At 35.7% G+C, this 24,563-nt stretch overlaps 1 protein-coding gene across 1 annotated transcript in view; it reads right to left on the bottom strand.

The window, feature by feature from the left end:
- The window catches only part of LOC125231351, a 326,325-nt gene that overhangs the window by 65,008 nt on the left and 236,754 nt on the right, over positions 1 to 24,563 (bottom strand). The window contains exons 4-5 of the mRNA XM_048136797.1: positions 13,665 to 13,873; positions 12,530 to 12,696 (exon numbers count right to left, since the gene is read on the bottom strand). Of these exons, the coding sequence (XP_047992754.1) occupies positions 12,530 to 12,696; positions 13,665 to 13,873 (376 nt within the window). The remainder of the gene's footprint in view (positions 1 to 12,529; positions 12,697 to 13,664; positions 13,874 to 24,563) is intronic.

Here is a 24,563-nt window from a genome sequence, read left to right as displayed (position 1 = left end):
AACCGATTATCGCCGCTAAACCAATTTATTTTCCGCCTTTCCCATATCAGTGCTTTTATATTCACAAACACACCAAGAACTCGCCTCGAAAAGTACAGTTTAACACGAAAAACGCAAAAAGTTTACTAAATTACACGCTAGATGTCGCTGTAACGAACGGAGCGATTCCTACACCGCGCTGACTATATTTTTTCAGCGATTGTATAAAGGTTGAAGGTTTTAATTAAGTCGCCAAAGAACGACAGAGAAAAGGTTTCCAGAGTTTTCACTTGATTATCAAGATAGTGTGACATTCAAATAGTTAGTTAATCAACTTATTCACTCTACCATGTAATTTGTACTTTACTTATAAGATTTACATTCCGCTTTTCCGAAAGTAACTAAATTATAATATTTACCTTGAAGTTGGTTCCCTACTGACTTGCATCAAGCGATGAGTTAGCCAGGCGATGACAAGAACTTCCAAGCACTTATCAATAACGAAAGGTCTTATCTACAATAGATTTACATAACGCTTAAGCTCTTTCAAACTATAGTTTCAGGTGACCGGAATAGTACAATCTTATCTTTGCGTGTGGACAAATTCGGAACTAATCAAAACACTTACGAATTTATATGACGCGGTGTTGATAGTGGCGCCATTGTCGACTGTATTTGTAAGTTTGTACCTATTTCGATTCAGAAAATTTTAGTAGATACGGGGAAACTTAATAGTGTAACCTTTCTGTGCTTAATGTAGGTATGAATAGGGTGGAAAATAGTATGAAAAAAGATATGACTTTTCGTTTTTGTATAGAGTAAGTTATTAATTTCTTATGTCAGCTATTAACGTGGACAGGTTATTATTTGCCGATGATTTGTGCTTTGTTGGCTTTTTATATGGCTCGGGCAATGTTATTAGGAGTGGCTCTTAGTAATTTGAAGTGTCCCTTGGGATATAATTGAGTGGACATTGAGTTATATGAAGTTTGATTACAAATAAACCATTATAAGCAAAACTAAATCGATTACTAAGTATAACAAATTTTGGTTCATAATGTAATTTTTGTTGTTTCTTAGTTTGAGTACGAAATGCATTTCAGTTTGGGGGCTTCCATTAATCACGTCATACGTTTAAGGCTTATTTTAGATCCCTCTCCCCCTATGCAGTATGACGTGATTAATGAAAGCCCCCTTTACTAAAAAAAGGATTTTTCATTAATATTATTTTCCAATTATTTTTCTTTTGTTATCAATTAACACTTTCGCTACCAAGAACCCGACTGTCGGGCACACCGCTCGTAGAAGCGTAGCCGATTACATGGGGAAACCCGTATGTAGCGAAAATGTCGTAGCGCCGCGTAGAGCCCGGTTTCGAAAGTGTTAAAAATGCAAGCCTCGTTAGGCTACTGTGATTGCTTAGTATCAAGATCAAGCCTCACGCTTATGCGATTGTATATAAAACGTATAGGGTAATGAAGAGAAAAAGCAATTTGTTCTAAAAAAATAACAAGGAACGAAACTTAAATAAATGCTCGCAATAAAAACAAACTGACTCGAACCTTTTTTATTATATCCGAGTTTAAAATCTCCACTCTGTACCGAGGAACCTCCATAAACTCCTTAATTCAAAGATCAAGGCGTATTTCGAGCCTAACCCACTCGAAATAGCTCTTAAAGAAATAAAGATAACTGGAGAAAAACGCCCCTTCGCAGTCCTTCCCCAAGTTTAGAAAGTCACCAACATATATTTGCTGCTGGTTTCTTTCTCACTCCATAGAGTTCATATGTAATTTTGATTTTTTGAACAGCAAAGTTAAGATGGCAAACCTGTAGGTCTTTTATTCGGTCGGCAATGTTTTCCTTTTAACCCTTGGCAAAGGCGTTTTTGGCAGATTAAATACTTTCGCCGATTGTTGTTTTGAAGTGAATATTAAGAATGGAAATATCCAAATTTAAATTTGTTTCTTTTGAAAGTCATCTTGGATTTGATTGTCAGAAGCAATATTTTTGCACTGATTGTTATACTTAATCGAATCCAATTTACCCGCAAAATACACTTTAAGGTCAGATGCCATTGAATGAAAGGTTTTATTTATAAGAAGATCACAAATTTCCTGAATTTATAAGACATTATTAAGTATTTCTATTTAGGTATGTAGGAATTAATTAAATCGCTGAATTGACAATCTGCCTGATGTCACGGAAATCTGTCAAATGGAACTAAGGCCACACCTCGGACACTGGCGATCAAATAATATGAAAGAGGCGCGTTCCTAGCACACAATCTAAGCTCGTGTAGGTGGAAATATGAAAGTTTGACTGTTCGCGTTTTTGACAGGCGGTAACTGTGAGGTAACCGAGAGGGGGTGGGCGGTACTTTCAGCGGGGAGCGGATGTGGTGTGATACTGTACGATAGTACTCTTCATTATACTGTGCTAAGGCGGAGGATTTCCTAGATCAGAGACAATTCCTAGTTTCCAAACTACGTATAATGATGTGAATGTAACCAAGGACAATCCGGTTGTCATTTTCCAACGGTGGCTTTTATAAAAGGAAGTGTCAGATGTGGTTATCGTTGGCAAAGGCGAGAGATACGGCGTGACAAACAGCAGACGCGAGACGGTTGTTTGTCGCGCTATGTCGTGTGATAACGTACACTCTCGCTATTTTCTACTCATTCGATAGTATAAATTATACATTATACTCTGTCAAACAAGTCTGTCAGTAAATAAGAACAGAGAAAACTATATTCATCCTTTTCTTTAGGGTGCTACAGAAAAGGATAGCTGTAGTTTTCTTTGTTCTTATTTACTGACATAATTGTTTGACAGAGTATAGACAATTTAAAAATTTTAAACCATAGATCCAAAGACAATCTAGTTTTGATTTCCAGTGGTGGTTTTTTGCGTTATGCCTTCTTTGGAAGAATGGGGTACCTAATATCAAAGATAATTTGAAAAGTATAAGAACAAAACTTCCGTGAGACAGTATCTTCCTATTCCTATCATATATTTAGTTTTGATTTAAAAAATTGCTCTACTCCACACATTTCGAAAGAGAAACACTTGATCTAATTTAGCCAAAAGAGTCGCTCTGAATTCCTATGTATGTTAAGTTGTTAACATAATTGTATCGCGGCCATTTACAGCGAATTTTACAGCGAACTGCAAAATGGTAAGCGGAAGCGAGGCGGCCAATTCTTGCGGTTCAAAGATGTGCTGAAGCGATATATGAAAAGAACTCATATAGAGCCAACGAAATGGGAGAGTCTGGCCAATGATCGTCCATGATGAAGGCATACTGTGCAGACACAGGTGCGTCAGTTTGAAGCCAGACGGCGCACAGAACTCGACGCTAAGCGCGAAGAACTAGAAACCAGACCACCTGTGGCTATTAGTTATTATGTCGGAGGGGTGCTGACCTGCCGGGAGTGTGGTCGCACATTCGTAGCAAAAATTGGCTACGTCAGCCACCTGAGAGCACATCAACGACGCTCTCAAACGTAAAACGCAGTCGCCGAAGCCGAAAACGGCTAGGAGGAGATGATGATCGCGGCCATCGCGGGTTCCATGTTCCATAATTATATCCAATAAATTATGAATTATGAATTACCTCTAGTATGCACTTTTCATCACACAAATACGTTGCTGTAAGTACCCGGTACAGGCGTTGTGAATGTAAATACATAAATGAATAGCATGTCATAAAGCATTTACCCTGACATTGTGCATTGGCACGAATTAGATCTTCACACCCGTTTCCCTTCGCCTTTTGTCCGATAAGTGACAAACGCGTCGTCATCAACGCGAGCCCTCTGTAAACAATAACCGACATGATTTGTCGCTACTTTTGTCGACAATTTGCACCGACCACGGCTTTTATATGGATTTATGAGCATATAACGTGACGTCATTTGTTTTATAGGCGCCGTTTTTCGCGTTCCTTCTTAAAATAGGAATGAAAATAATGGAATTTTTTTAAAGTAATATTTTTATATGATCGTAAGACCTAGAGCATTTTTGTTGGGACTTAGGTACTTTTAATACCTAAGAATCAAAAGTAGGTAAGTAGTAATTTAAATTAAAATACCTAATTATAGCGTCTCTCCCAAAAAAAATATCATCAGAATGAAAGTTAAATAGAACGGAATAAATAAATGTAAATAGTCTCCATAAAACGGGCTCAATACTGGCAGTACCTACGAGTAAATGTGTTGTCAATATTTATTTTGAAGTGTTCGCTACAGCTATGTTTACTTTTTTCTGGGACCTTTTTGTAAATAAAATGGCAAGAGGACTCCTTTTAGCTAGTTTTAGCTTTAACAATTCACAAAATATCTCTTATAAATTTGTAAACGTTCTGGCAGTAAAACTAAAACGGTACATCAAAAATTCATTTCTAAAATATACCGGGCATTACGCATACCTAAGCGAAAATTCAGAACGCGTATCAGCATTACTAAAGTCTGAATTTAAAACTTCAAACCCAAATGTAGACGTTCCATCTTTAAAAATTCTACACCAACTTTTCTGTACTGCCGGCTACTACATACTCGAAGCTTCAAAGTATTTTGCACTTTAAACAACCTTTTGTGAGTCCAATTTTCACTGAAAAATTCTAAATTCGAATTGTCGTTCTTTTCCGCCAGTTTACCTCATTTTCAACTATATTTTAAAAGTGTTAAGGTGTGAATTGAAATGCGGGAGTTGCTTCGATTATTTTTAAATTTGGGTTCTTAAACGTGTCTGGTTTGCGCTAAGGCATTGGCTGATGGGTCTTTTATAGTACGAAGTTTACTATTTCGAATGAAAATGCATTATTGTGGAATATAAATTATTATGATAGGGCTCGAAGGGTATTTGTATATAAAAATATATATTTTACCTCATAATCGGTCAGACCGTTTCCACTTTCCATCAGTGGAAAAACCGGTAATATGAAAATTTAGGCACGAGTCTCATAGAAAATACCTATGTACTTTGCGCCTTTTCCCTGACTAACTTTTACGAGGTTCTAACCTTTTACGAATGACTTCTTTGATCAACACGTTCTAAATTTGAGTATTTTATTAACATTATAAAATAAAATAAAAATAAAAAATAAATATTATAGGACATTCTTACACAGATTGACTGAGGCCCACGGTAAGCTCAAGAAGGCTTGTGTTGTGGGTACTCAGACAACGATATATATAATATATTAAATACTTATATACGTAGAAAACATCCATGACTCAGGAACAAATATCTGTGCTCATCACACAAATAAATGCCCTTACCGGGATCGAACTGGGCGAATGGGCTACTGCAGAGTTACATCAACGAAGACGTGCATTGTATGCCTTGTATGAAGAACGGCGGTTTAATACGAGTGATGAATTTAAAGAACATGTTAAGCAATATTCGAAGAAGTTCAAGATAGATTGTCATATCGCTAAGCGAAATTATCTTAGTAATAAAATAAAAAATAGCTCTGACATTATTAAAGCAACGTGGAAAGTAATTAATGTGGAAACTGGTCGCTCGAAACACGCAGTAAAAGATATTAAACTGAATATTGATAACAAAATTATAGATTCCAATTTTGAAGTAGCAACAGAGTTCGAAAAATTTTTCACCGAGATACCAGCATTCACAACTAAGGATTTAAATTCATCACCCTTATCTGCCGTCACATTATTAGAGGAAAACGTTCCTGAGTGTTGTAGAGACCTTTGTTTTGAACATGTTTGTACCTCAGATATAGTAAAGGCATTTAAATCAATTAATGTCAAAAAAACTAGTGACCTCTGGGGGGTCTCCGTCCATGCCGTAAAATCCTTAGTTGAGGTTGTAGCGCCTGACTTAGCAGTTATATTCAACAACAGTGTTGACTGCGGCGAGTTTCCTGATCTAATGAAACATAGCAAAATAACTCCTTTATTTAAATCCGGCAGCCACTCTGACCCCACTAACTTTAGACCAATATCTGTGCTGCCAACTTTCAGTAAAATATTTGAAAAATTAGTTCTTTCTCAATTAGTACGACATTTTAACGTTAATAATTTAATGCATAATAAGCAATTTGGCTTCACACGGGGTCGCTCGACAACCGATGCTGGTGTTGAGCTAATTAAGCATATTTTCGATGCCTGGGAGGAGTCACAAGATGCTTTAGGTATCTTTTGTGATTTATCTAAGGCCTTCGACTGTGTTTGTCATGAAACATTGATCAGGAAACTACATTATTATGGAGTCAGAGGATCAGCACTAGATTTACTCAAGTCCTACTTAAATGGTAGAATACAAAGGGTAGATGTCAATGGACAGAGATCAACTGGGTCATTGGTCTCTATGGGTGTACCACAGGGATCAATATTGGGGCCTTTCCTGTTCCTTATCTACATAAATGACTTGCCATTCCTTGTAAAGACCCACCATGATATAGTATTGTTTGCAGACGACACCTCACTTATTTTCAAACTCAAACGACAGCAACAAGCTCACAGTGATGTAAACAATGCTATCTCTAAAGTAGTGAACTGGTTCAATGCTAATAATTTATTATTAAATGAAAAAAAGACTAAATGTATTAAGTTTGTCACTAATAGTAACGTAAGGAATGAGCAAACAAGTGTCGTTGTGAAGGATGAGGAATTAGAACTGGTAGATAGTACAGTTTTTCTTGGTATAACTTTAGATTCTAAACTTCAGTGGGGTCCCCATATTGTTAACCTCTCGAATAGACTTAGTTCTGCAGCTTTTGCAGTGAACAAGATCCGTCAGTTAACAGACGTGAAAACAGCTCGATTAGTTTATTTTAGTTACTTTCACAGCATTATGTCATATGGTATTTTACTTTGGGGCAGTGCTTCAGAGATAAATACCATATTTATTCTGCAGAAGAGGGCTATTCGAGCAATATATAAAATGAACCATAGAGACTCACTTAGAGATAAATTTAAGGACATTAATATAATGACAGTGCATTGTCAATATATTTATGAGAATATTATGTATGTACATAAAAACATTTGTAATTTTAAGAAAAACTGTGATGTACATAATATAAATACTAGAAATAAACATAAACTCGCGGTGCCCTTCACACGGCTCTGTAAAATTAAAAAATCATTCATGGGTAATTGTGTTCGATTTTATAATAAACTTCCGAATCACATTACTGACTTGTCAATTAATAAATTTAAGAATCATGTAAAGCGTGTACTCATTTCCAAAGCTTATTATACAACACAAGACTACATGAATGATAAAACAACGTGGGATTAATTGTTATTCGAAATAGTTTCTTATTTTTACGTTTATTATTATTATTATTGTTGATGAAATTAATATTGTATTTTTTGGACATTGGATTTTTCCTAGAAATATTCTAGACATGTATTTTTATATATACATATACCTAATTATATATTTTTTGTTTAACGATTATTTTTATATGAAATTGTATATTATAGACTCAATATTATTATGAACAATAATTTACAACAATAAATTGCTCTGATAATTAGGTTAGATTAAGATCATAATATATATGTAATGAACTATTCATAAGAGCTTGTAACTAGGCCTACATGAATAAAGATATTTTGAATTGAAATTGAAGAACCCGGGACCGCGGCGCAGCAGGCAGGGTCACTACCGACTGCGCCAGACCGGTCGTCAACATTTTATTAAGTGCACTTGTAATTATTACCCCAGTTATAACGATGCAAGCGCCAAATAATAACTAAACACAAGTACATTTCAAAACACATTTACGACTGTAATAAACCTGCGTGCGGCATCATTGCATTACGAACGTACAGCTAGCAACCAAGCTGTGAATACAGTGCCAAAAATATGTATACCTTAATGGATAGGTCATAAAGTTCCGTATATATGTTTTTGGCACTTTGGCTGTATTCAAAGCTTTGTTGCGGACTGTACCCTCCACAGCGAACGAACATTTTGAAAATTTTCGATTTTATTCCATAGATTTTAAGGTTGGTTATATGAAAAATTGTTAGTTAAGATACGATATTGCTCAAATCGGGTAGATTACGCGTATGTAATGCATGTTGAATGTCTAAACGCTCCTTTATGGTCGTTGATGCCATTATAGACCTTTAATGGTGTCTGCATATTTACGCAAATTGTGTTATGATCTAGTTCGTGATATGTATTTAAAGCAGTACCTATGTCACTTAAGTATACTTATGTTGTAACCCGCGAGTCTAAATTAGGTACTTGATGTACATTTTTTTTAGAGTTATAAACACGCGCACAACAATGCGAGAATCTTGAGAAATGCGATTTGTAAATATATGTATCATATGACAACAGGCACACAGCATATAGGAAAGTTATAAATTTATACTTACTCGAAAACCACCAATTAGGTAAAACGCACTAAAATTTGAATGATATTTGAATCAGTAGGTAGTTAGACTTACCTACTGATTCAAGTACAGGGTGGGCCAATGATAAAAAATATTTTTTAAGAACTGTAATAATTGGTGTTTATTTGTGTTTTGAAATAAAAGGTATATTTAGACAGTAAATGATTAGTTACAATTGTCCCCCAGTCGAGATTTGCCCCGCTGTACCTTAAGAGGTAAAAAACATGTCTTATCGTTAAAAAGCGATCTTTTCCTGACCATCTTTTGCGACGAGTAGGTGACATTAAGTTTTTTACAAGTGAGGGAAAATTATTTTGATCCCAGCATCTATCAGCCGAGAGCATTTATTTCATTCCGCTGCTTAACTGCCGGTTTGACCCACTTTAACTTTGATGTTTAAATTAACACGATTACTGGGAACTCTTATAGGAGGAAAAGCCACGACCGCTTCTCTATACAAACGCGAAGATTTTCCTCCATATTAAACATGTGAAAACGGGAAGATAAAAAATGTCCCAAGATTTCCATACAATTTTTCAAATCTTCCATTCCGTTACCGCCATACAAAAAGTATGAAAAAATGGTAACGGAATGGAAAAAAAACCTTGGGACACTTTTTTTCTCCTATTAAGATTGAAAGAGCTCGTGATTCTGAGTTTTTCACTCCACATAAAAATTTCGAAATCCAAAAAAAAAGTGGGGTGGACAACTTTGAAAAAAAATGGCGCACCAAAGTATCTCTGTTTTGCCCAAAGGTTGACTGGTAGGGAATACCTTAAGGCGTTAAGTCAGCCATTTCTACTTTTTATTGATAAATAAGCAATAAAGCCTAAATAAATATCCAGAGAGTAAAATAAGGAATATGTTTGTATGAAGTGGCGGTTTTAGTGTAATCGTCGACTTCCATCTTAAGTATACGCCTAATGCCGTTTATATTTTCTGCCTTTATTTTATTAAAGGAAAATGGTAATGAATAAGGGCCTTTATTTTTGTTTATTTCTTGGATAAATTATGAATAAAATGCTCAACGAGTTATGTTAATACAAAAGAACATTAATTTTCTTTGAGTGCGTCTTCTTATAAAGTGCAGTTACATTTTGTGTACCTAAACTAGGATAAATAAGTCGATGGTTATCTTTTTTAAGGTTTTGTAATACACACAAGCCTTCTTGAGCTTACCGTGGGACTCAGTCAATCTGTGTAAGAATGTCCTATAATATTTATTTATTTATTGTAATGAATGATGCTGATTGATCAATAAAACAATCTTTGTTCTTCGCTGACAACCGAAGAGCCTAATATGTTTTAAATTTTGATTATCATGGATTTCCGCAAAATAGTGCCTAATTCCATCGTTCAGATGGTGCGGACACACATATTGAATGCCATAAATGGTGCGGACAGAGATGGTGCGGACACACATACTGAATGCCATAAATGTTTTTAAGTTACTTCGGAAAGAAAAAGTTCTACACACAAAACAAATATCGTCTGACCATTAAGTTACCCGTAACTCTAATTACTCCTTCACTGTTCGGATTTTAAACTTGGAACGACAATTGTCGCAACTGTTATTTTATTTTCAGTTACAAAGAAAATTCAACTTCATTCAACTTATCACAGCGTCCATTTTCTATTACCACAGTAGGACATATACGAGGTTGAGAAGCTACCGGTCACGTTGGTTTCTTTGTTCGATTCCATTCGTTCGTTCACGTTCTTTGTTCCATTCGTTCATTCGTTCTTCGGGACCGTAATTTCATCAGTTGTTTGCGGGAACGCGTCTATTGTTTTTGCTTATTCGGTTAGTTTTGTGTTACCTTCTGCTTTCTGTAGTTTTGTGAAGAATTTCTAACTAGTTTTAGTAGGTTTGTTGTTGAGTTCAATTGCGAAGGGTACGTCAAAAAAGTTAGCTATGCTCGTAGGACGATTGCCCGTTGCAAACTTTAAGTTTGTAGAAAGTTAGGTTACATCACATATTTAAGTGTCAAAACTGACGTACCTTCAAAAAAAGGTCACTGACATATCGATTACATGCAATCCAGATCGTATTTAAAAATAATTTATGGCATAAATATTAAATATTAAAAAAAAAACTATAGAAATATTACTTTTATATTAAATACAAAAGTACACATGTATTTTAATTAAAAAGAAATTCTACGAAAAAAATACAGTTAGTACCTGAATTATGTTTTCAAGGCAAGACCACTAGAACAAATAAAAGAATTATCAGTAGTGGACAAAACACACGGAGCAGAAACTCGAACTGTAATCGCGTTATTTTCTTTCCACAGAACTGTATCAATAAAAGTAAAGACTCGGGAAGCGGGCAAACTAATTTACTGACAACTCTGTTTGATTTATTTAAGGGCTTTTCTCTGATTGCCTTCGATACAAACAGGCCGTGGCTTTAAAAAAATAAGTTTTAATCTGTTGAGAAGACTTCGAAAAACGTTTAGATGTGGTATTTTAATAGTAGTAAATACCTATATAAAAATTGCGCATGTTTCAGCCCTCCTATGCAGACTAAAAAATCTAAAAATACGCCGAATTTCTTTTTAAAACACTTATCAAAATCTACAGTTCAATTTGCCGTGAAAGCCACAAAAATATACGAAACACTTGTATTACTTTTTAAAATAATAAAAATGTTGTCATTGAAACGATTGTAGCCAATTCGGTTAAAAAAAAAAATAACTTGCTTGCAAGAAAATATTGAACGTATAAGTATGTAGCTACATTAGTTACCCTTCGCGTTGGATGGTCAGAGGCCTTAGTAAAGTTAGCGCCGACGCCAAATCATAGCATTCAGTAGTGAGTGCAGTAAACATTGTTTGATGATAAAAAAAAACTCACCCACAGAATATTTTTCATTTCAGAACGCTTCCGTTTTTTTAGCCAATCGGGAGCGCTTCATTTGCCGCGATACATCCTCTTCCCGCCAAAAAAACGTTCGCTTTCAAAAGTTTCCGAACGCACATTTGTCCGTGCGCGCAGCGTAAAATTGTACGCTCGCAAAAAGCGCAATTGTTTATGATCTGGCTTTGTGATACGGATGGATTGGATTCGAGAGGTTTTTTACTCAATGGTTTGTTATTTGAAAGTTAATTGAAAAGATACAAATACAGTGGGGATTGAAATAAAAGTTCGTTATTGACGTAATAGGCGTTGACGTCAGATTGTTCTATGAAATGTCTATCTAAGTAAATATGACGTACTTCATTCAGATCGGTCTGGCTTATATATTAATAATAGTTTTTGCCTGCGGCTTTGCTCGCGTTAGAAAGAGACAAAAAGTAGCCTATAATATCATTCGCCATCCCTTCAACTAACTCCACTTAAAAAATCACGTCAATTCGTCGCTCCGTTTTGCCGTGAAAGACGGACAAACAAACAGACACACACGCTTTCCCATTTATAATATTAGTGTGGATGACGCACCTTCATTGTTACCTGGAATGAATACTATGATCAAATTTAAATTTTATTTAAGAGTTGTTTCTCTATCTTTTAATATAATGTCGTTCTTTTTAAGGCAGATAAGCGTGGCTAAACGAGCTCTCGAAACCTAAGATAAAACCTAAATTACCTTAAGAATCGCAATTACGTTGCTAAGCGAGGGAAAGATAACGATAACTTGAGTGCTTTCGCAGACCAATTTTTTTTAATCTGTTACAGTCGCTTTATCCTAACCGGCTGAAAGAGTTCTAGAACCTACATCAGAAAGAGTTCTAGAACATTTTGACGCTCCACAATGCCATGATCTCAGGAAGCCCAAAGGCCATTTATGATGATAGCCACGAATTTACTACTGTCAGGGTTGCTTTACAAGATCGTGTAAGAAGTCTCCGAATATTGGGGACAGTTTTGCGACTCGTTTCTCACACATTTTGTATGAAACTTTTTCCTTTTGTAACCTATTAGTCCTCGCGATACTGAGTCCAGATTCTTTTTTCTGCTCCTAAACAATCTCGAACCTCCCATAAACAGTATAAACATAAATTCTCCGGAGAGTAAGTAAGCAAGTAATTAAATATTCTTTATTGCACCATTTTAGCATTATACATGTAAAAAAAACAGAATGTGTAATGAGAGTGTGTGTTACTCAACAGAACTGGCTAAATTGTCCTGAAGTCTTAATTACTTAAGGTTCTAGAACCTACCTTAACAGTTTGACGTCCCACAGCGCTAACACCTCAGGGGGCCGGTTGGCACACAGTGCCAGCCTTGGTCCACAGGCGTGCAGTCTGCACGGACCCGGTTTTAACGAGTTGGGGGCTTGGATTATGACGGCCGCGAACTCTTTGCTGCTGCCCAGGTTGTGCTGGACCTGGGGAGAAGGATTTAAAGGTTAGAACCATATTACGAAGGAAAACTCGTCTGGGGAGAAGATTTTACACCTGGGTTGAGTCTTAAAAGGAAAAGGCGTCATTTGTTACCCGTGTTGTATTATGTTTTCGTACTCAGCTCAGAATACATTTAAAATTGAAAAAAAAAAATACTGTCTTGGTTAAAACTTGAACTCAGGGTTTCTAGATTTAAGTGTGAGTCACAATCAAGACATTTTTTTTTAATTTTGTCCTTAATGGGATCATTCGCCAAAAACTGCTAGTTAACAATTTCACTACACATTCTCAAATCGACTAATCAGTAGAAGTTGTTTGGAAGCGGCATTAAAGATCTGATGGTGTTGAAATAATTTTATTGACAACATGAGGTCACAGTGCGTGAGACGCGGGACATAAAAATAACTGTCTTAAGATTTCTGAGAAATAAAAACACTATTATAAAACTGGCGTTAGTGGCGTTACTCTTCAAGTTTAATGTCGCAACAATTAGATTGCTGAAGGGACAGAGACGCCTTCGTCTTCCCATTCTTTTGATGCTTCAAAGAGCCTGATTCTTTAAAGTTCTTCCTTAGTTCCGCTTATTTTTATGCCATGATTCCTGATCTTCCATTACGAGTATCTATTGTATCTATGTTGGTAAAGACGTAATTATATATTAGACTTCATCAGTAGCCTACCTTGACCCTCCACTGTATCAGGATCTCCCTGGTATCAAAAACCAGCACAGGAACCATATCTTCGCACAAGATCGCAAAGGTATTGGACTTGTCTAGCGTAAAACCATCTTCGAAGCCAAGGTACTGGCGTAGGAACAGTAATACATAGCTAATTCTTCTGATCTTCCTAAGAGCCTAAATCTTTACCTTGTCTGAAAGTATCCTCGATTTTACCAGCCATTATATGCCGTGCTATGTACCTAAGCAGTTAAACTTATTTTAGATGGTCTTACCTTGACTCTCCACTGTATCAGTATCTCTCGGGTATCAAACGCCAGCACAGGAACCACATCTTCGCACAGTATAGCCAGGGTGTTGGACTCCTTGTCCAGCGTGAAGCCAGCTTCGAAGCCAAGGTACTGTTGGAGAGACAGGGAGGCTTTGGTCTGTCCGTTTTTCTGGCGTTCTTTCAGGTCTTTGTAGAGCTGCAGGTGGACGCAGTCTGGAAGGAAAAAGATTGGAAATTTTTAATAGTGGACAAATAATATTTTCTGATAATATAGATCAACTTGACCATTTTATTGTTGTACTTGTACAAATACCTACTACCCTCAAAGGGATCGTTAAACCAGTTAAAGGTACAAGAAAACTTTACACGACCAAATAAGGAGGTTTTAACCTGTTTTAGGTTACCTAATGACAGATCCACTTGGTTTTGTATTGGGTTGGCTAACCAACAAATGTTGTAACTATCCGAATATTTTTTAAATACCTTAAAGTACAAAATATAGACCAATTTCAATGTAGGCAAGAATAGGAGGGGTATAAGCAAACAAAATGGTCGTCAAAGAAGTTATAGAGAAGAAGAAAAAACGCTCGTTTCACTTTTATTTCCGCCGTTGTTACCTCTATTGTGACGGAGCTGTAAGTTCACATTTTTGACACATTTGTTTTGAAGTTTGTTGCGTTGCGATGTGGCTAAGACGTATCGTTTGCCAAATCTAGCCAAATTGGTTGAATCGATTAGGCCATATGTACAAGGAGGCGCTTAAACAAATATACGATTTCTATCAACTTACTGAAATGTCATTTGAATCGAAATGACAGACTCTGCCACAGCACTAGTTTAAAAATGAAAATGAATGATAAATGACATAATAAGTAAATCATGCGTGATAAATTAATATAGTAAAATACCCACTAACGAAGATCCGCAAAAATGTAATATGTGCTAGATTATGTTTAAAGTAAGCAATATATTGTTTTTAAGTACTTTATTTTTAAAAATATTACAGGATTTTATTTAAAATTTCATTAGGTCACGCCAGTTTACGTTTTGTGGTGTCAAAAATGTGAACTTACAGCTCCGGGACAATAGATAATTGTGCATCTACAGATAAGAAAACATGGAAGACGAAATTAAATCCAACAAATTAAGGTTCTAGTTCTTCTAGCCTTTCATATTTCCAAGACATAACATTTATTATTAAAATACTGATTTGGAAAAGAGAAATCACTGATCTTATCCCTAATAATATTATCTCCAAGAAAATTATCAAAAGGAAATGTTGTCAAAGAAAAGGTCCAAAACTAATGAGACCTTTTACCTGTCCCTTTGTTCCGACTCGTAAATAATGAGCTATTATAGCATAGGCTATAATAATACTTAACAGAGGACAATTTTGATAACGGCCGTAGTAAACATTGTAAGGAAAATGGGAAACAATAAAATAACACATCAATGTCGGAAAACACGAAAGTTTTATTATATTACATTAAATTAATTTACAAAACTTGTTGATTTAGTATTTCATGTTAAAATGGAGATATAAATAGTATTTTTTCAGTGGTTGGTCGACTACTGTATAATCATTAATGAAAAATACTATGTGTAAACTACAAGTAATTTATTTAACCTATTTTTTTTAAATTTCCATTTTTTCTGAATTGCCTACGACGCAAATACTTATAAACGTCAACCAAAATTCAGCTTCATATTGAAAGCGCTAAATTCAAATTTGGAATCTCGTTACTGCACAAAGCATTATTTAGCACTAACTTCACGAGGTATGCCAAAAATTCAACCAACACATTTTCAACTCTGTCCCCAAACGAATCAGTTGACAATCGCCTAGCTAGTACTAACAGAACGTGACAGATTCCCACTACATCAATATGAAGTGTTCCATTTTCAAAATTAATTCGGGAACCGTTTCCTAATTGGCGGGACGTGACTGTTCGAACCTAATCGGTGATGTTTGAATTTGGAATCCAATTTCTGTTTAGAACCCTTCTCTCAATAGCTGTTGCTAGCTCATATCTGTTTAGCATTTTACCATTTAAAATAGGAATTTATCTCTTTGGATTATAGTACAATTTTAGTAGGAAAAAGTCAAGGAAAATTAGAGAATGTATAAGTGCCGTTTTCTGCTTTGTGAATGTTCCTACACAGACTCAAATAATTAAATTGAATTTACATATTTTATAAAGGATATGTGTTTGTGATAGCAATTTGCGAAATTGATGTTTTCGTTGATGTGATATTAATCAACATTTTGGTGCTCAAGGGCCTCCTTTGTTTCAAATATAAGAGGGAGAATATCGCCTGTAGGCAACCAGGGGTAATACAACTTTAACCAAAGGAAATTTCTCCTTAATCTGTGTAATAAATGTAAAATCTAAATGTTGTATTATCCAAAGGGGAGAAGAGAATTGAGGAATGCGGAGAGTTACCATTATTCATAATTAAATTGTAAAATTAAACTTACGAAGGAACAAAAATTGTAAGTAGTACATATTTTGTCAATAATTTTGCAATCAATGTTTTTTAGAATATACCTATCGATGTTGTGTCTAGTACCTAGTTACAAAGGTTTTTCTAGGTTTCATATTAAAAAATCTACGTAGAATTTTTATAAATTGTGTTCGAAATGGTTTTAACTTCAAAAACAAATCACTTGCTTACAAAACAAGACTCAGTTACTAATTTAGCTTGCAAAATGTTTTTTAAAAATATTGTAGGTACTTATTTCTTTTACATTTTAACGAGATCTATTAAACAGACTTGAATTGATGCTAACAATTTCCGTTTAACGAACAAATTATCAGAAATGCAAATTGTTTATAACAAAATTATAAACTGTGATAAACTTGAATTTGGTCTTTTTATGAGATCATATCAAAAGAATTGTCATTTAAAATCCAATCATAAAATAAACATCATAGTATCAAGATTGGTTAAAGACAAAGGGTCCATAGTGGAAGGGGTCCATACTTGAGAAGGGTTCCCTGCCGCGGGGTCCGTTGCTTGGCAACCTTTGGTGATATTCTTTGATATTTGCGATATTCGACCTTCGAAATTTGATTGAAGTGGTCGACTATAGCCACTACAGGTATTCAAATATTGAGACTCGGGTATGGGCCAACTCTTGTGACCAAGTTTGTGACATTTTGAATTGACATACATTGACAGTAATTAGCAATTTTGCCAGGGATACATTAGGCAATTTAGGCAATTATCTCTCACGATATGCCTAATGTATGCTCCTAATATATTTCAGTGAGGTACGATGAAAAAAATATTTTTCTACTCCCGAACTGTTATTCGTCATGATGACGGCGGGGGATGGCTTTGGGCAGCTGGTTCGAGCACTGGCAGTGCAAACGTTTGCGTCAAAATACAGGAAACAGTGTGAATTTCACAAAAGTTATTCTAGAAAACTATTGAAAACTAAGTGCATGGTCGTAGAAGAAGTATTCTATGCAGCGGTGTTTAACTGAGTCAAAAAATACTCGTGGCGTCTTTCTTTATTAACAACCTGCTGTTACTGAACCAGTGAGCTACAACCTCGGCCTTGTCGTCACTTTCCATCAGGTGCGACTAAGGTCAATCACTGGCCAGTTTATAATTAAAAAAAAAAAAAAAAAAAAAAAAATTTTCGGCTTCGCCTCAAATTGTTATCCACGCCACTCGTCTTTTTTGACCTCCTTTAAATGCCGGTTGCATAAAATACTATAAATTATCTCATACGTTATGTATTCATTACGACTTAGAGAAAAATCATTTTTTTGGTAGATTTAAAAGTAACTGAATGTCTGGGTAAGTTTGTGTGAAGCGATCACATCAAGAAGTCTACCGAATAATAGAATTATACTAAAACTTTGTGCAATACTTACGAACTAGTTAACACATCTAATTTAGATAACAAACAGCAAAATACTAAAACTACCTACGTCAGACGATACTTTTTTTTACTTCGTTCAATAGGCTACTAGACTCGTATCGAATTTAGGACATCAAGTTATTGTTTTCTGTAGTATTTGACTTAAGAAATCAATATTTATAGCTTGCGGGCAATAAAAGTGCGTGATGACTGTGTATTTTTAATTAAATATGTGTGTATGTTTTTTTTTTTAATTATGGACTCCGAAAACGGTGTTGGCCAATGGAGTGACGTCACATAATTCAGATCAACTATGGAAATTAGAGGTAGTAATCTAAACTCCATAGAAGCAACCTCTATTGTATTAAAATTCATAGTGGTTGACGGGTGTGACAATGTGAAATATTTTTTTCTAAATATACTGACGTCATGTCATAGATATTCTATACAACGTGTTTCCGGTATCACTCAAGACCTCAGACACCCCAACAGATTTTTATTTTTTTAAACTCATCTAGAGTATTCATCTTTTAATCTGATGGTTACTTTTTTTAAATTGAATTTTTAGATATCTGTACAGCTCTACTTGACTTTTAGCTCTACACTCAATAAAATAATTGCTAACTACCATCATAAACCATAAGACTATTTATTTGTGTACGTTACTGCAACGACATAAGGTTTACCCATAGACAGCTAAGATGTCATTGTAAAACACTTTAAAGCTTTGTCACAGTAAACTTCAAATTGGACAGGTAATCGCAGTAAGCAAATTTAAAGCCAATATTCAGAATGACAAGGTTGTAATTAGATACGAGTTCAATTTGTTATGACTTATGATAAACATTAAGATTAAACTGACAAACAAAGTCAAACTCGTAGCGGAAAAAATAATCGCCCAAGTAACCAGCCAGTATTAATACCCCTAAATACTGAAAAAGGTAAACAACCTCTAACAATGCGATATACACAATGTTGTATTACGAATACAATAGAATAGGCACGTAAAAAATAACTAATCATACTAATTTAAATAAAAATATTACTCCCATCAAGATATAGCTCAACCGATTCTACTCTCGATTCTGAACAAACGGTTTTCAGGTTTTTAGTGTTAAGTGAAACACGGTGTAGATTAATATGGCTGATGTTGTTTTTGCCTGATCACGTAAAAGTAAACTTTAAATAATTTTTTTGCGGGTTTTTAAGTCGCAATAAAATATGGTACTATTTTTTTTGGTTTAATTAGACAGTAATTAATAATATAAGACATACTTTGAAAAAGGGTCAAGTAGCCTATTGTATTGAAAGGAATCCAAATGTCGTCCGTATGGTATATATGAATACCATAAAAATGAATAAAAAATAACGTCACCCATATGGACATATTACGTTATTACTAATTACACATAACCGTGCTATTTGGGTCATTGCTAGCACATGCTAATGTGTTATGTCATTATGTTTATGTTAAAATTGACACAGGTTAGTGAATTTCAAGGTTGTTTTTACTATCACATTTTGTATGGTACAATCAGCGCCAAATGCATAATACATACATACATACATACATACAATCACGCCTGTTTCCCAGAGGGGTAGGCAGAGATCACGGATTTCCATTTACTACGATCCTGACAAATCACTTTCGCTTCACACACTTTCATAACGTTTCTCATACACGCTCGTCGGTTTCGAGTACTTCTGACCATAATATATACAGAAAATATAGCCACATTTTTGTGTAAATTGCACACCATCTTACACGAGTCACAAGACAGTCGAATGACAGCATTGTATTTTTTTCCTGCACTTCGATGATCGCAGGCGTTCAAAGCTATAGCCAGGGGAGTGGCGCACAACAAGATTCTTTTCACCACACCAACGGGTGAAGGCGTACTTTGCTATTCGAAAACAGATAGCAAAATTGCATTTTATCCTCAAGAGTGCAAAGTAATTTCATACAAATGTTTGGCACATGACCCGATATTTTTTTTGGGGGTGTGTGGTGTCATTTCCTTCCTTTTCATCCTTGGAAGTGGAACTATGGTCCTTGGAGCCACGGTTCTGAAGATACAATTAACGAAACGACACCACAAAGCCCTTAAAAAATGTTGTCGGGTCATATGCGAAATACTCTGTACGGATGACAGTCTTCAACCACACCTCGGACGCTGGCGATCAAATGTATGAAAGAGGCGCGTTCCTAGCACACAGTCTAAGCTCGTGTAGGTGAACGCGTACTATGCTTGTATGAGTGAAATGTGACAGGTCGACTGTTCGCGTTTTTGACAGGCGGTAACTGTGGCAACCGAGAGGGGGTGGGCGACACTTTCAGCGGGGAGCGGGAGTGGCCATACTGTACGATAGTACTCTTTATTATACTGTGCTTCAACTGACAATTTTTACCTCGCGGTGACAGAAACACGCTCGATGAAAAACTCCGGTTAAGACGATACGATACAGGTCAATTCTCCATACAAACGCTCTCAACTATTTCCTCCCTGGTTTTTGAAGATAGAGCAATGATTTTTTCAATCATCGAAATCCGTAATTACTACATTCCATAACATCATTTGTCATCCAAATTAGCTACCAGAAAAGTCAATTTTCATAATGTGATTTGTCAGAATCATCGAAATGCGTAATTATCACAGAGACTACACTACTAGAGAATGAAACTGCTATCAAAAAGTAGGTTAGGTTAGAACTGTGACCCCCTGGAAAATGAAACTGCTTGCAAAGTAGGTTAGGTTACGTTAGAGCAATGATTTTTTTTTTTTTATACTACGTCGGTGGCAAACAAGTATACGGCCCGCCTGATGTAAAGCGGATAAAGATTTTTTCAACACAGATTATTATTACTTTTATCTGTGTCGGACCGTTTCGATCTTTTTGCTATTTTTATTTTAAAAGACGGCCTTTTTTAATATGGCTCAAAAAAAGGTATGATACTCAAGATCGGTAACTATTAGCCAAAAAATCTAAACGGTCCGACACAGATTATTTCATTGTTATTCAGATTCTCAAATTTCGTTCCGTTTAAATAAGTTTTGAAGGAGGAAACAGTCGAGAGCGGAATCTCGATTTTAAAGGTTTTTTCGCAATATCTTTTAACTGAGTTGTTCTTAATGGACATTTTTTTTTCGATAAATCTAGTTAATAACAGTAGTATATTTAACTGAAATTCCCAAATTGAAAGGGGGACTCCTTTCCATTTTAGCATTTTCGCTCCCGTAGCGTCTTAACAGGTTAAATATTAACCCCCTTATTCATAAACGTACTCTAAAGTTATCAAGCCGATAAAGTTAGTTTTTCCCTTTCCGACGTATTGGTGTGATAGAAAAGGACAAACGAACTTTTGAGTACGTTTATGAATAAGGGGGCAAATTGTCACAGCTCTTGATAATAAAACATCGACAAAAAACGCAAACGTGTTTCAAACCTTTAAAAAGGACAAAACAAGAGATGAGTACACTCAGAGACAAATTGATCTCAGTCGCTTAGTTACCTTCTTCTGAAGGTACCTTTATTACTTATTCAGGCGTCTAACGATCCCTTGGGTCGGGGCCTTTTAGGACTACGGACGTGACTGTACTTTGTGAGGACACGCTGCGTTTTGTTTTATGTGGTTTAATATTGAAGATTTCAAATTCATCAGGATATATAAACATACGAGTGTCGGATTCCCTGTTTTCTTCAATTTTGTTGTTTTTTTTTCGTTTGGAAGGATTGTATAATTTATTTTAGGCTACATATATGTTACAATCATGTTGAAAAATTATCGAAGACCGTTGGGCTGATTTGCAAAAAATATGAGTTTGTTTTAATTTGGTTGATTAGGTCAGCTTTTAGAATCATAAAAAAATTTAGGGAACCCTTCAGAACCTTAGTAACGAGCATGTTTTGGTTTTTATTGAAATCCGAAAGAATTTGCATTTTGATGAAGTGGAACTGCTTAAAATGGCATGTTAGACTTTTTTTAACTGTTTTATATTTTAAGATTAAAGCGTTTACTTGTACATTTAATCGGTCTAGGAATACTAGTATTACCAATATTTTATGCGTTTATTAAAACGCTTGTAATAAAATCCCGTGTGTTTCCTCACAAACATTTACCCAGGGATGGAGTTGCACTGTCAGCGAGGGATTCTCACAAATTGACATACCGGCGAGTTTTATGGCGAGCAAAATACTGTCCTATCATATATGGGATATATTTGTATCTCTACGAAGGTAGGCTTCATTTTCAAATATTTTTCTAGGGATTAAGGGATGTGAGGACAAAGACCATTTTAGGAATATGCAACAATTTAAGAATAACCACAAAATTAAAATTAAAAATTAAAAACCCCGACCGCGACATAGTACACCGATTTTCATGAAACATGGCTAAGAACACTCCCGACTAACTCAGCTTTCAGACTAAAAAAAACTAAATCTAAATCGGTTCATTCGTTCTGGAGCTACGATGCCACAGACAGACACACACACAGACAGACAGACAAACAAACAGACAGACAGACAGACACGTCAAACTTATAACCCCCGTCGTTTTTGCGTCGGGGGTTAAAAAATAGTAAATCTTTTGGCTTTATTTCATACGAGACGATGAAATTAGGTAGTAAGTCACAATTATAGTACCTACTTGCCAATGTACTTTTAACCACTTTTCAATATAAAATGAAGTCGATCCGTCTGTATATTTTTACAAAAACGAAGGGGTGTTATAAGTTTGACGTGTCTGTCTGTCTGTCTGTCTGTCCGTATGTCTGTCTGTCTGTCTGTCTGTTTGTTTGTCTGTGTGTGTGTCTGTCTGTGGCATCGTAGCTCCCGAACGGATGATCCGATTTAGATTTAGTTTTTTTTGTCTGAAAGCTGAGTTAGTCGGGAGTGTTCTTAGCCATGTTTAATGAAAATCGGTCCACTATGTCGCAGTCGGGGGCTTTTTCAAAATTTTAATTTTGTGGTTATTAGAAATTTGGATCGCGCCTCCGATTTTGATAGAAATTGGTAGGCTGATAGAGTCCATGATGCTGAGCGAGATTTCCCAAGCGAGGTTACCAAAAATGTCCCAGTAGGCCTAGCACATGATGGCCGCGGGAGTATGTCGCCGCAAGATAGATGCCACGTCTTCTTCTAACTGTATTAATGACATAAGGACGGGTAGTCTATCTCGCGGCGACATACTCCCGCGGCCATCATGTGCTAGGCCTACAGGTATAGTTTGTATGAAAGTTTCCTCTTTTTTTACCCAAAATCAGAAATGTGGTAACTAAATACACAATAGATTCATTTTCTATTATTTCAATGATAAAACAAAGGCAGAAGAAAACAGCTTTTTTTTTTAATTAGCCTCTTTTGTGTCCCACTGCTGGGCAAAGGCCTCCCCTCGCTTTCTCCACTCGACCCTGTGGTCGGCATTCTCCCACCATTTTGGGTAGAATGCGTCCAGGTCGTCCCGCCATCTCCTTTTTGAAGAAAACAGCTTCTTATAATATTTTGCTTTAATTAGACTAGGTACAATTTTTGAAATATTTCATTATTAATCTCTAACAGTTTCGATTCATTCCAGTCTTCCGCTCACTCATTTCGTACTTATTTATTTCGCTCGTACATTCACTCATCGATCAATCAACCACTACATTCGTTTTTACACACATCGCTGCAAACTTAGTGAGCATAGGTGTAAGTTTGGTTATGTAGTTTGGTTTGGGTAGACGACCGGTCTGGCTCAGTCGGTAGTGACCCTGCCTGCTGAGCTGCGGTCCCAGGTTCGAATCCCGGTAAGGGCATTTATTTGTGTGATGAGCACAGATATTTTGTTCCTGAGTCATGGATGTTTTCTATGTATATAAGTATGTATTTATCTATTTAAGTATGTATATCGTCGCTTAGCTCCCATAGTACAAGCTTTGCTTAGTTTGCGGCTAAGTTGATCTGTGTAAGGTGTCCCCCAATATTTATTTATTTATTTATATAGGTACCTAAAAGGAGCCGCTACTAGATAATTCAAGGTTTCAAATTGAAAATGAAAAATTCAAGTTCTGGTAAAAGAGCACCCAAGAAACCAAAAATAAAAAGATGTCTAGTCTAGTTCGTTTCTCCCTAGGACGTGTAGAACGTAAAATAAGTTTACGCCAGTAGGGTTAGCACATTATTGAAGCGACGAGGAAAACATCATACAGACAAATATCACAGAAACATTTTTTAAAGACTGTCTAGATAACTTTTTAGCTCTCAAATCCATAGCGAAGGCTATTTTTACAGGAAATAGGTAAATAATTTGACCACAATCTTACCTGATGGAAAGTACCGATGCAGTCTAGAATTGCGGCGACATAATTTCGACATAGGTAATCATTCTGTTTTACATTTTGAAATTTTTACTTTTTGAAAATGTTTTATTAATGTGTTATGTGTTAAATGTAGTCTTACGTACTTAATTTAAGATTATTGTGTTAATGCATCATTAAAAATGTACCTACAAATTTGCATGCTGTTTATGAACAGCAGAATAAGGAGAAACTGTTGTATTTTTATTAACCTAAGACCCTTGTGGTACCCTTTTTCTGCAAATAAAACATTTCTACTTCTATTTCTACAATACGATGTTCCCTTATTGATTAATTGGTTTCAGTGTTTCCACTCTCGATTACGTCGATATAATATCACAATTCATACAAATATGCCATGTCATGTAATATAACCGCGACCATAATAAGTAGGCAACAAGGCACTTGCGTCAAAATTGCCAAATGACTCCAAGATAAGATTTTCTCAGAATTACTGTATTATTAGACTAACTTCTTCCTCAGTACACTGCCATAGTATAAGTGGGGATAGAGCGCTCACTCCATAAGACAAGTGTTCTTACCAAAAACCTTATTGCTTTCGTAGTTTACATCAAGTGCAAAGTAAGTAATGGATTTTTCCCCTCACTAGCTCGGAAACACGTGTTTTGTCCTTTAATACCAGCGGGTAAAAACACATTTTATCCACTATAGGGTAAAATAATTTGATTTTCAA

This window comes from Leguminivora glycinivorella, chromosome 11, assembly GCF_023078275.1.
Source record: "Leguminivora glycinivorella isolate SPB_JAAS2020 chromosome 11, LegGlyc_1.1, whole genome shotgun sequence".
Classification (NCBI taxonomy): Eukaryota; Metazoa; Arthropoda; class Insecta; order Lepidoptera; family Tortricidae; genus Leguminivora; species Leguminivora glycinivorella.
This window is presented reverse-complemented; position numbering and strand designations above follow the sequence as displayed.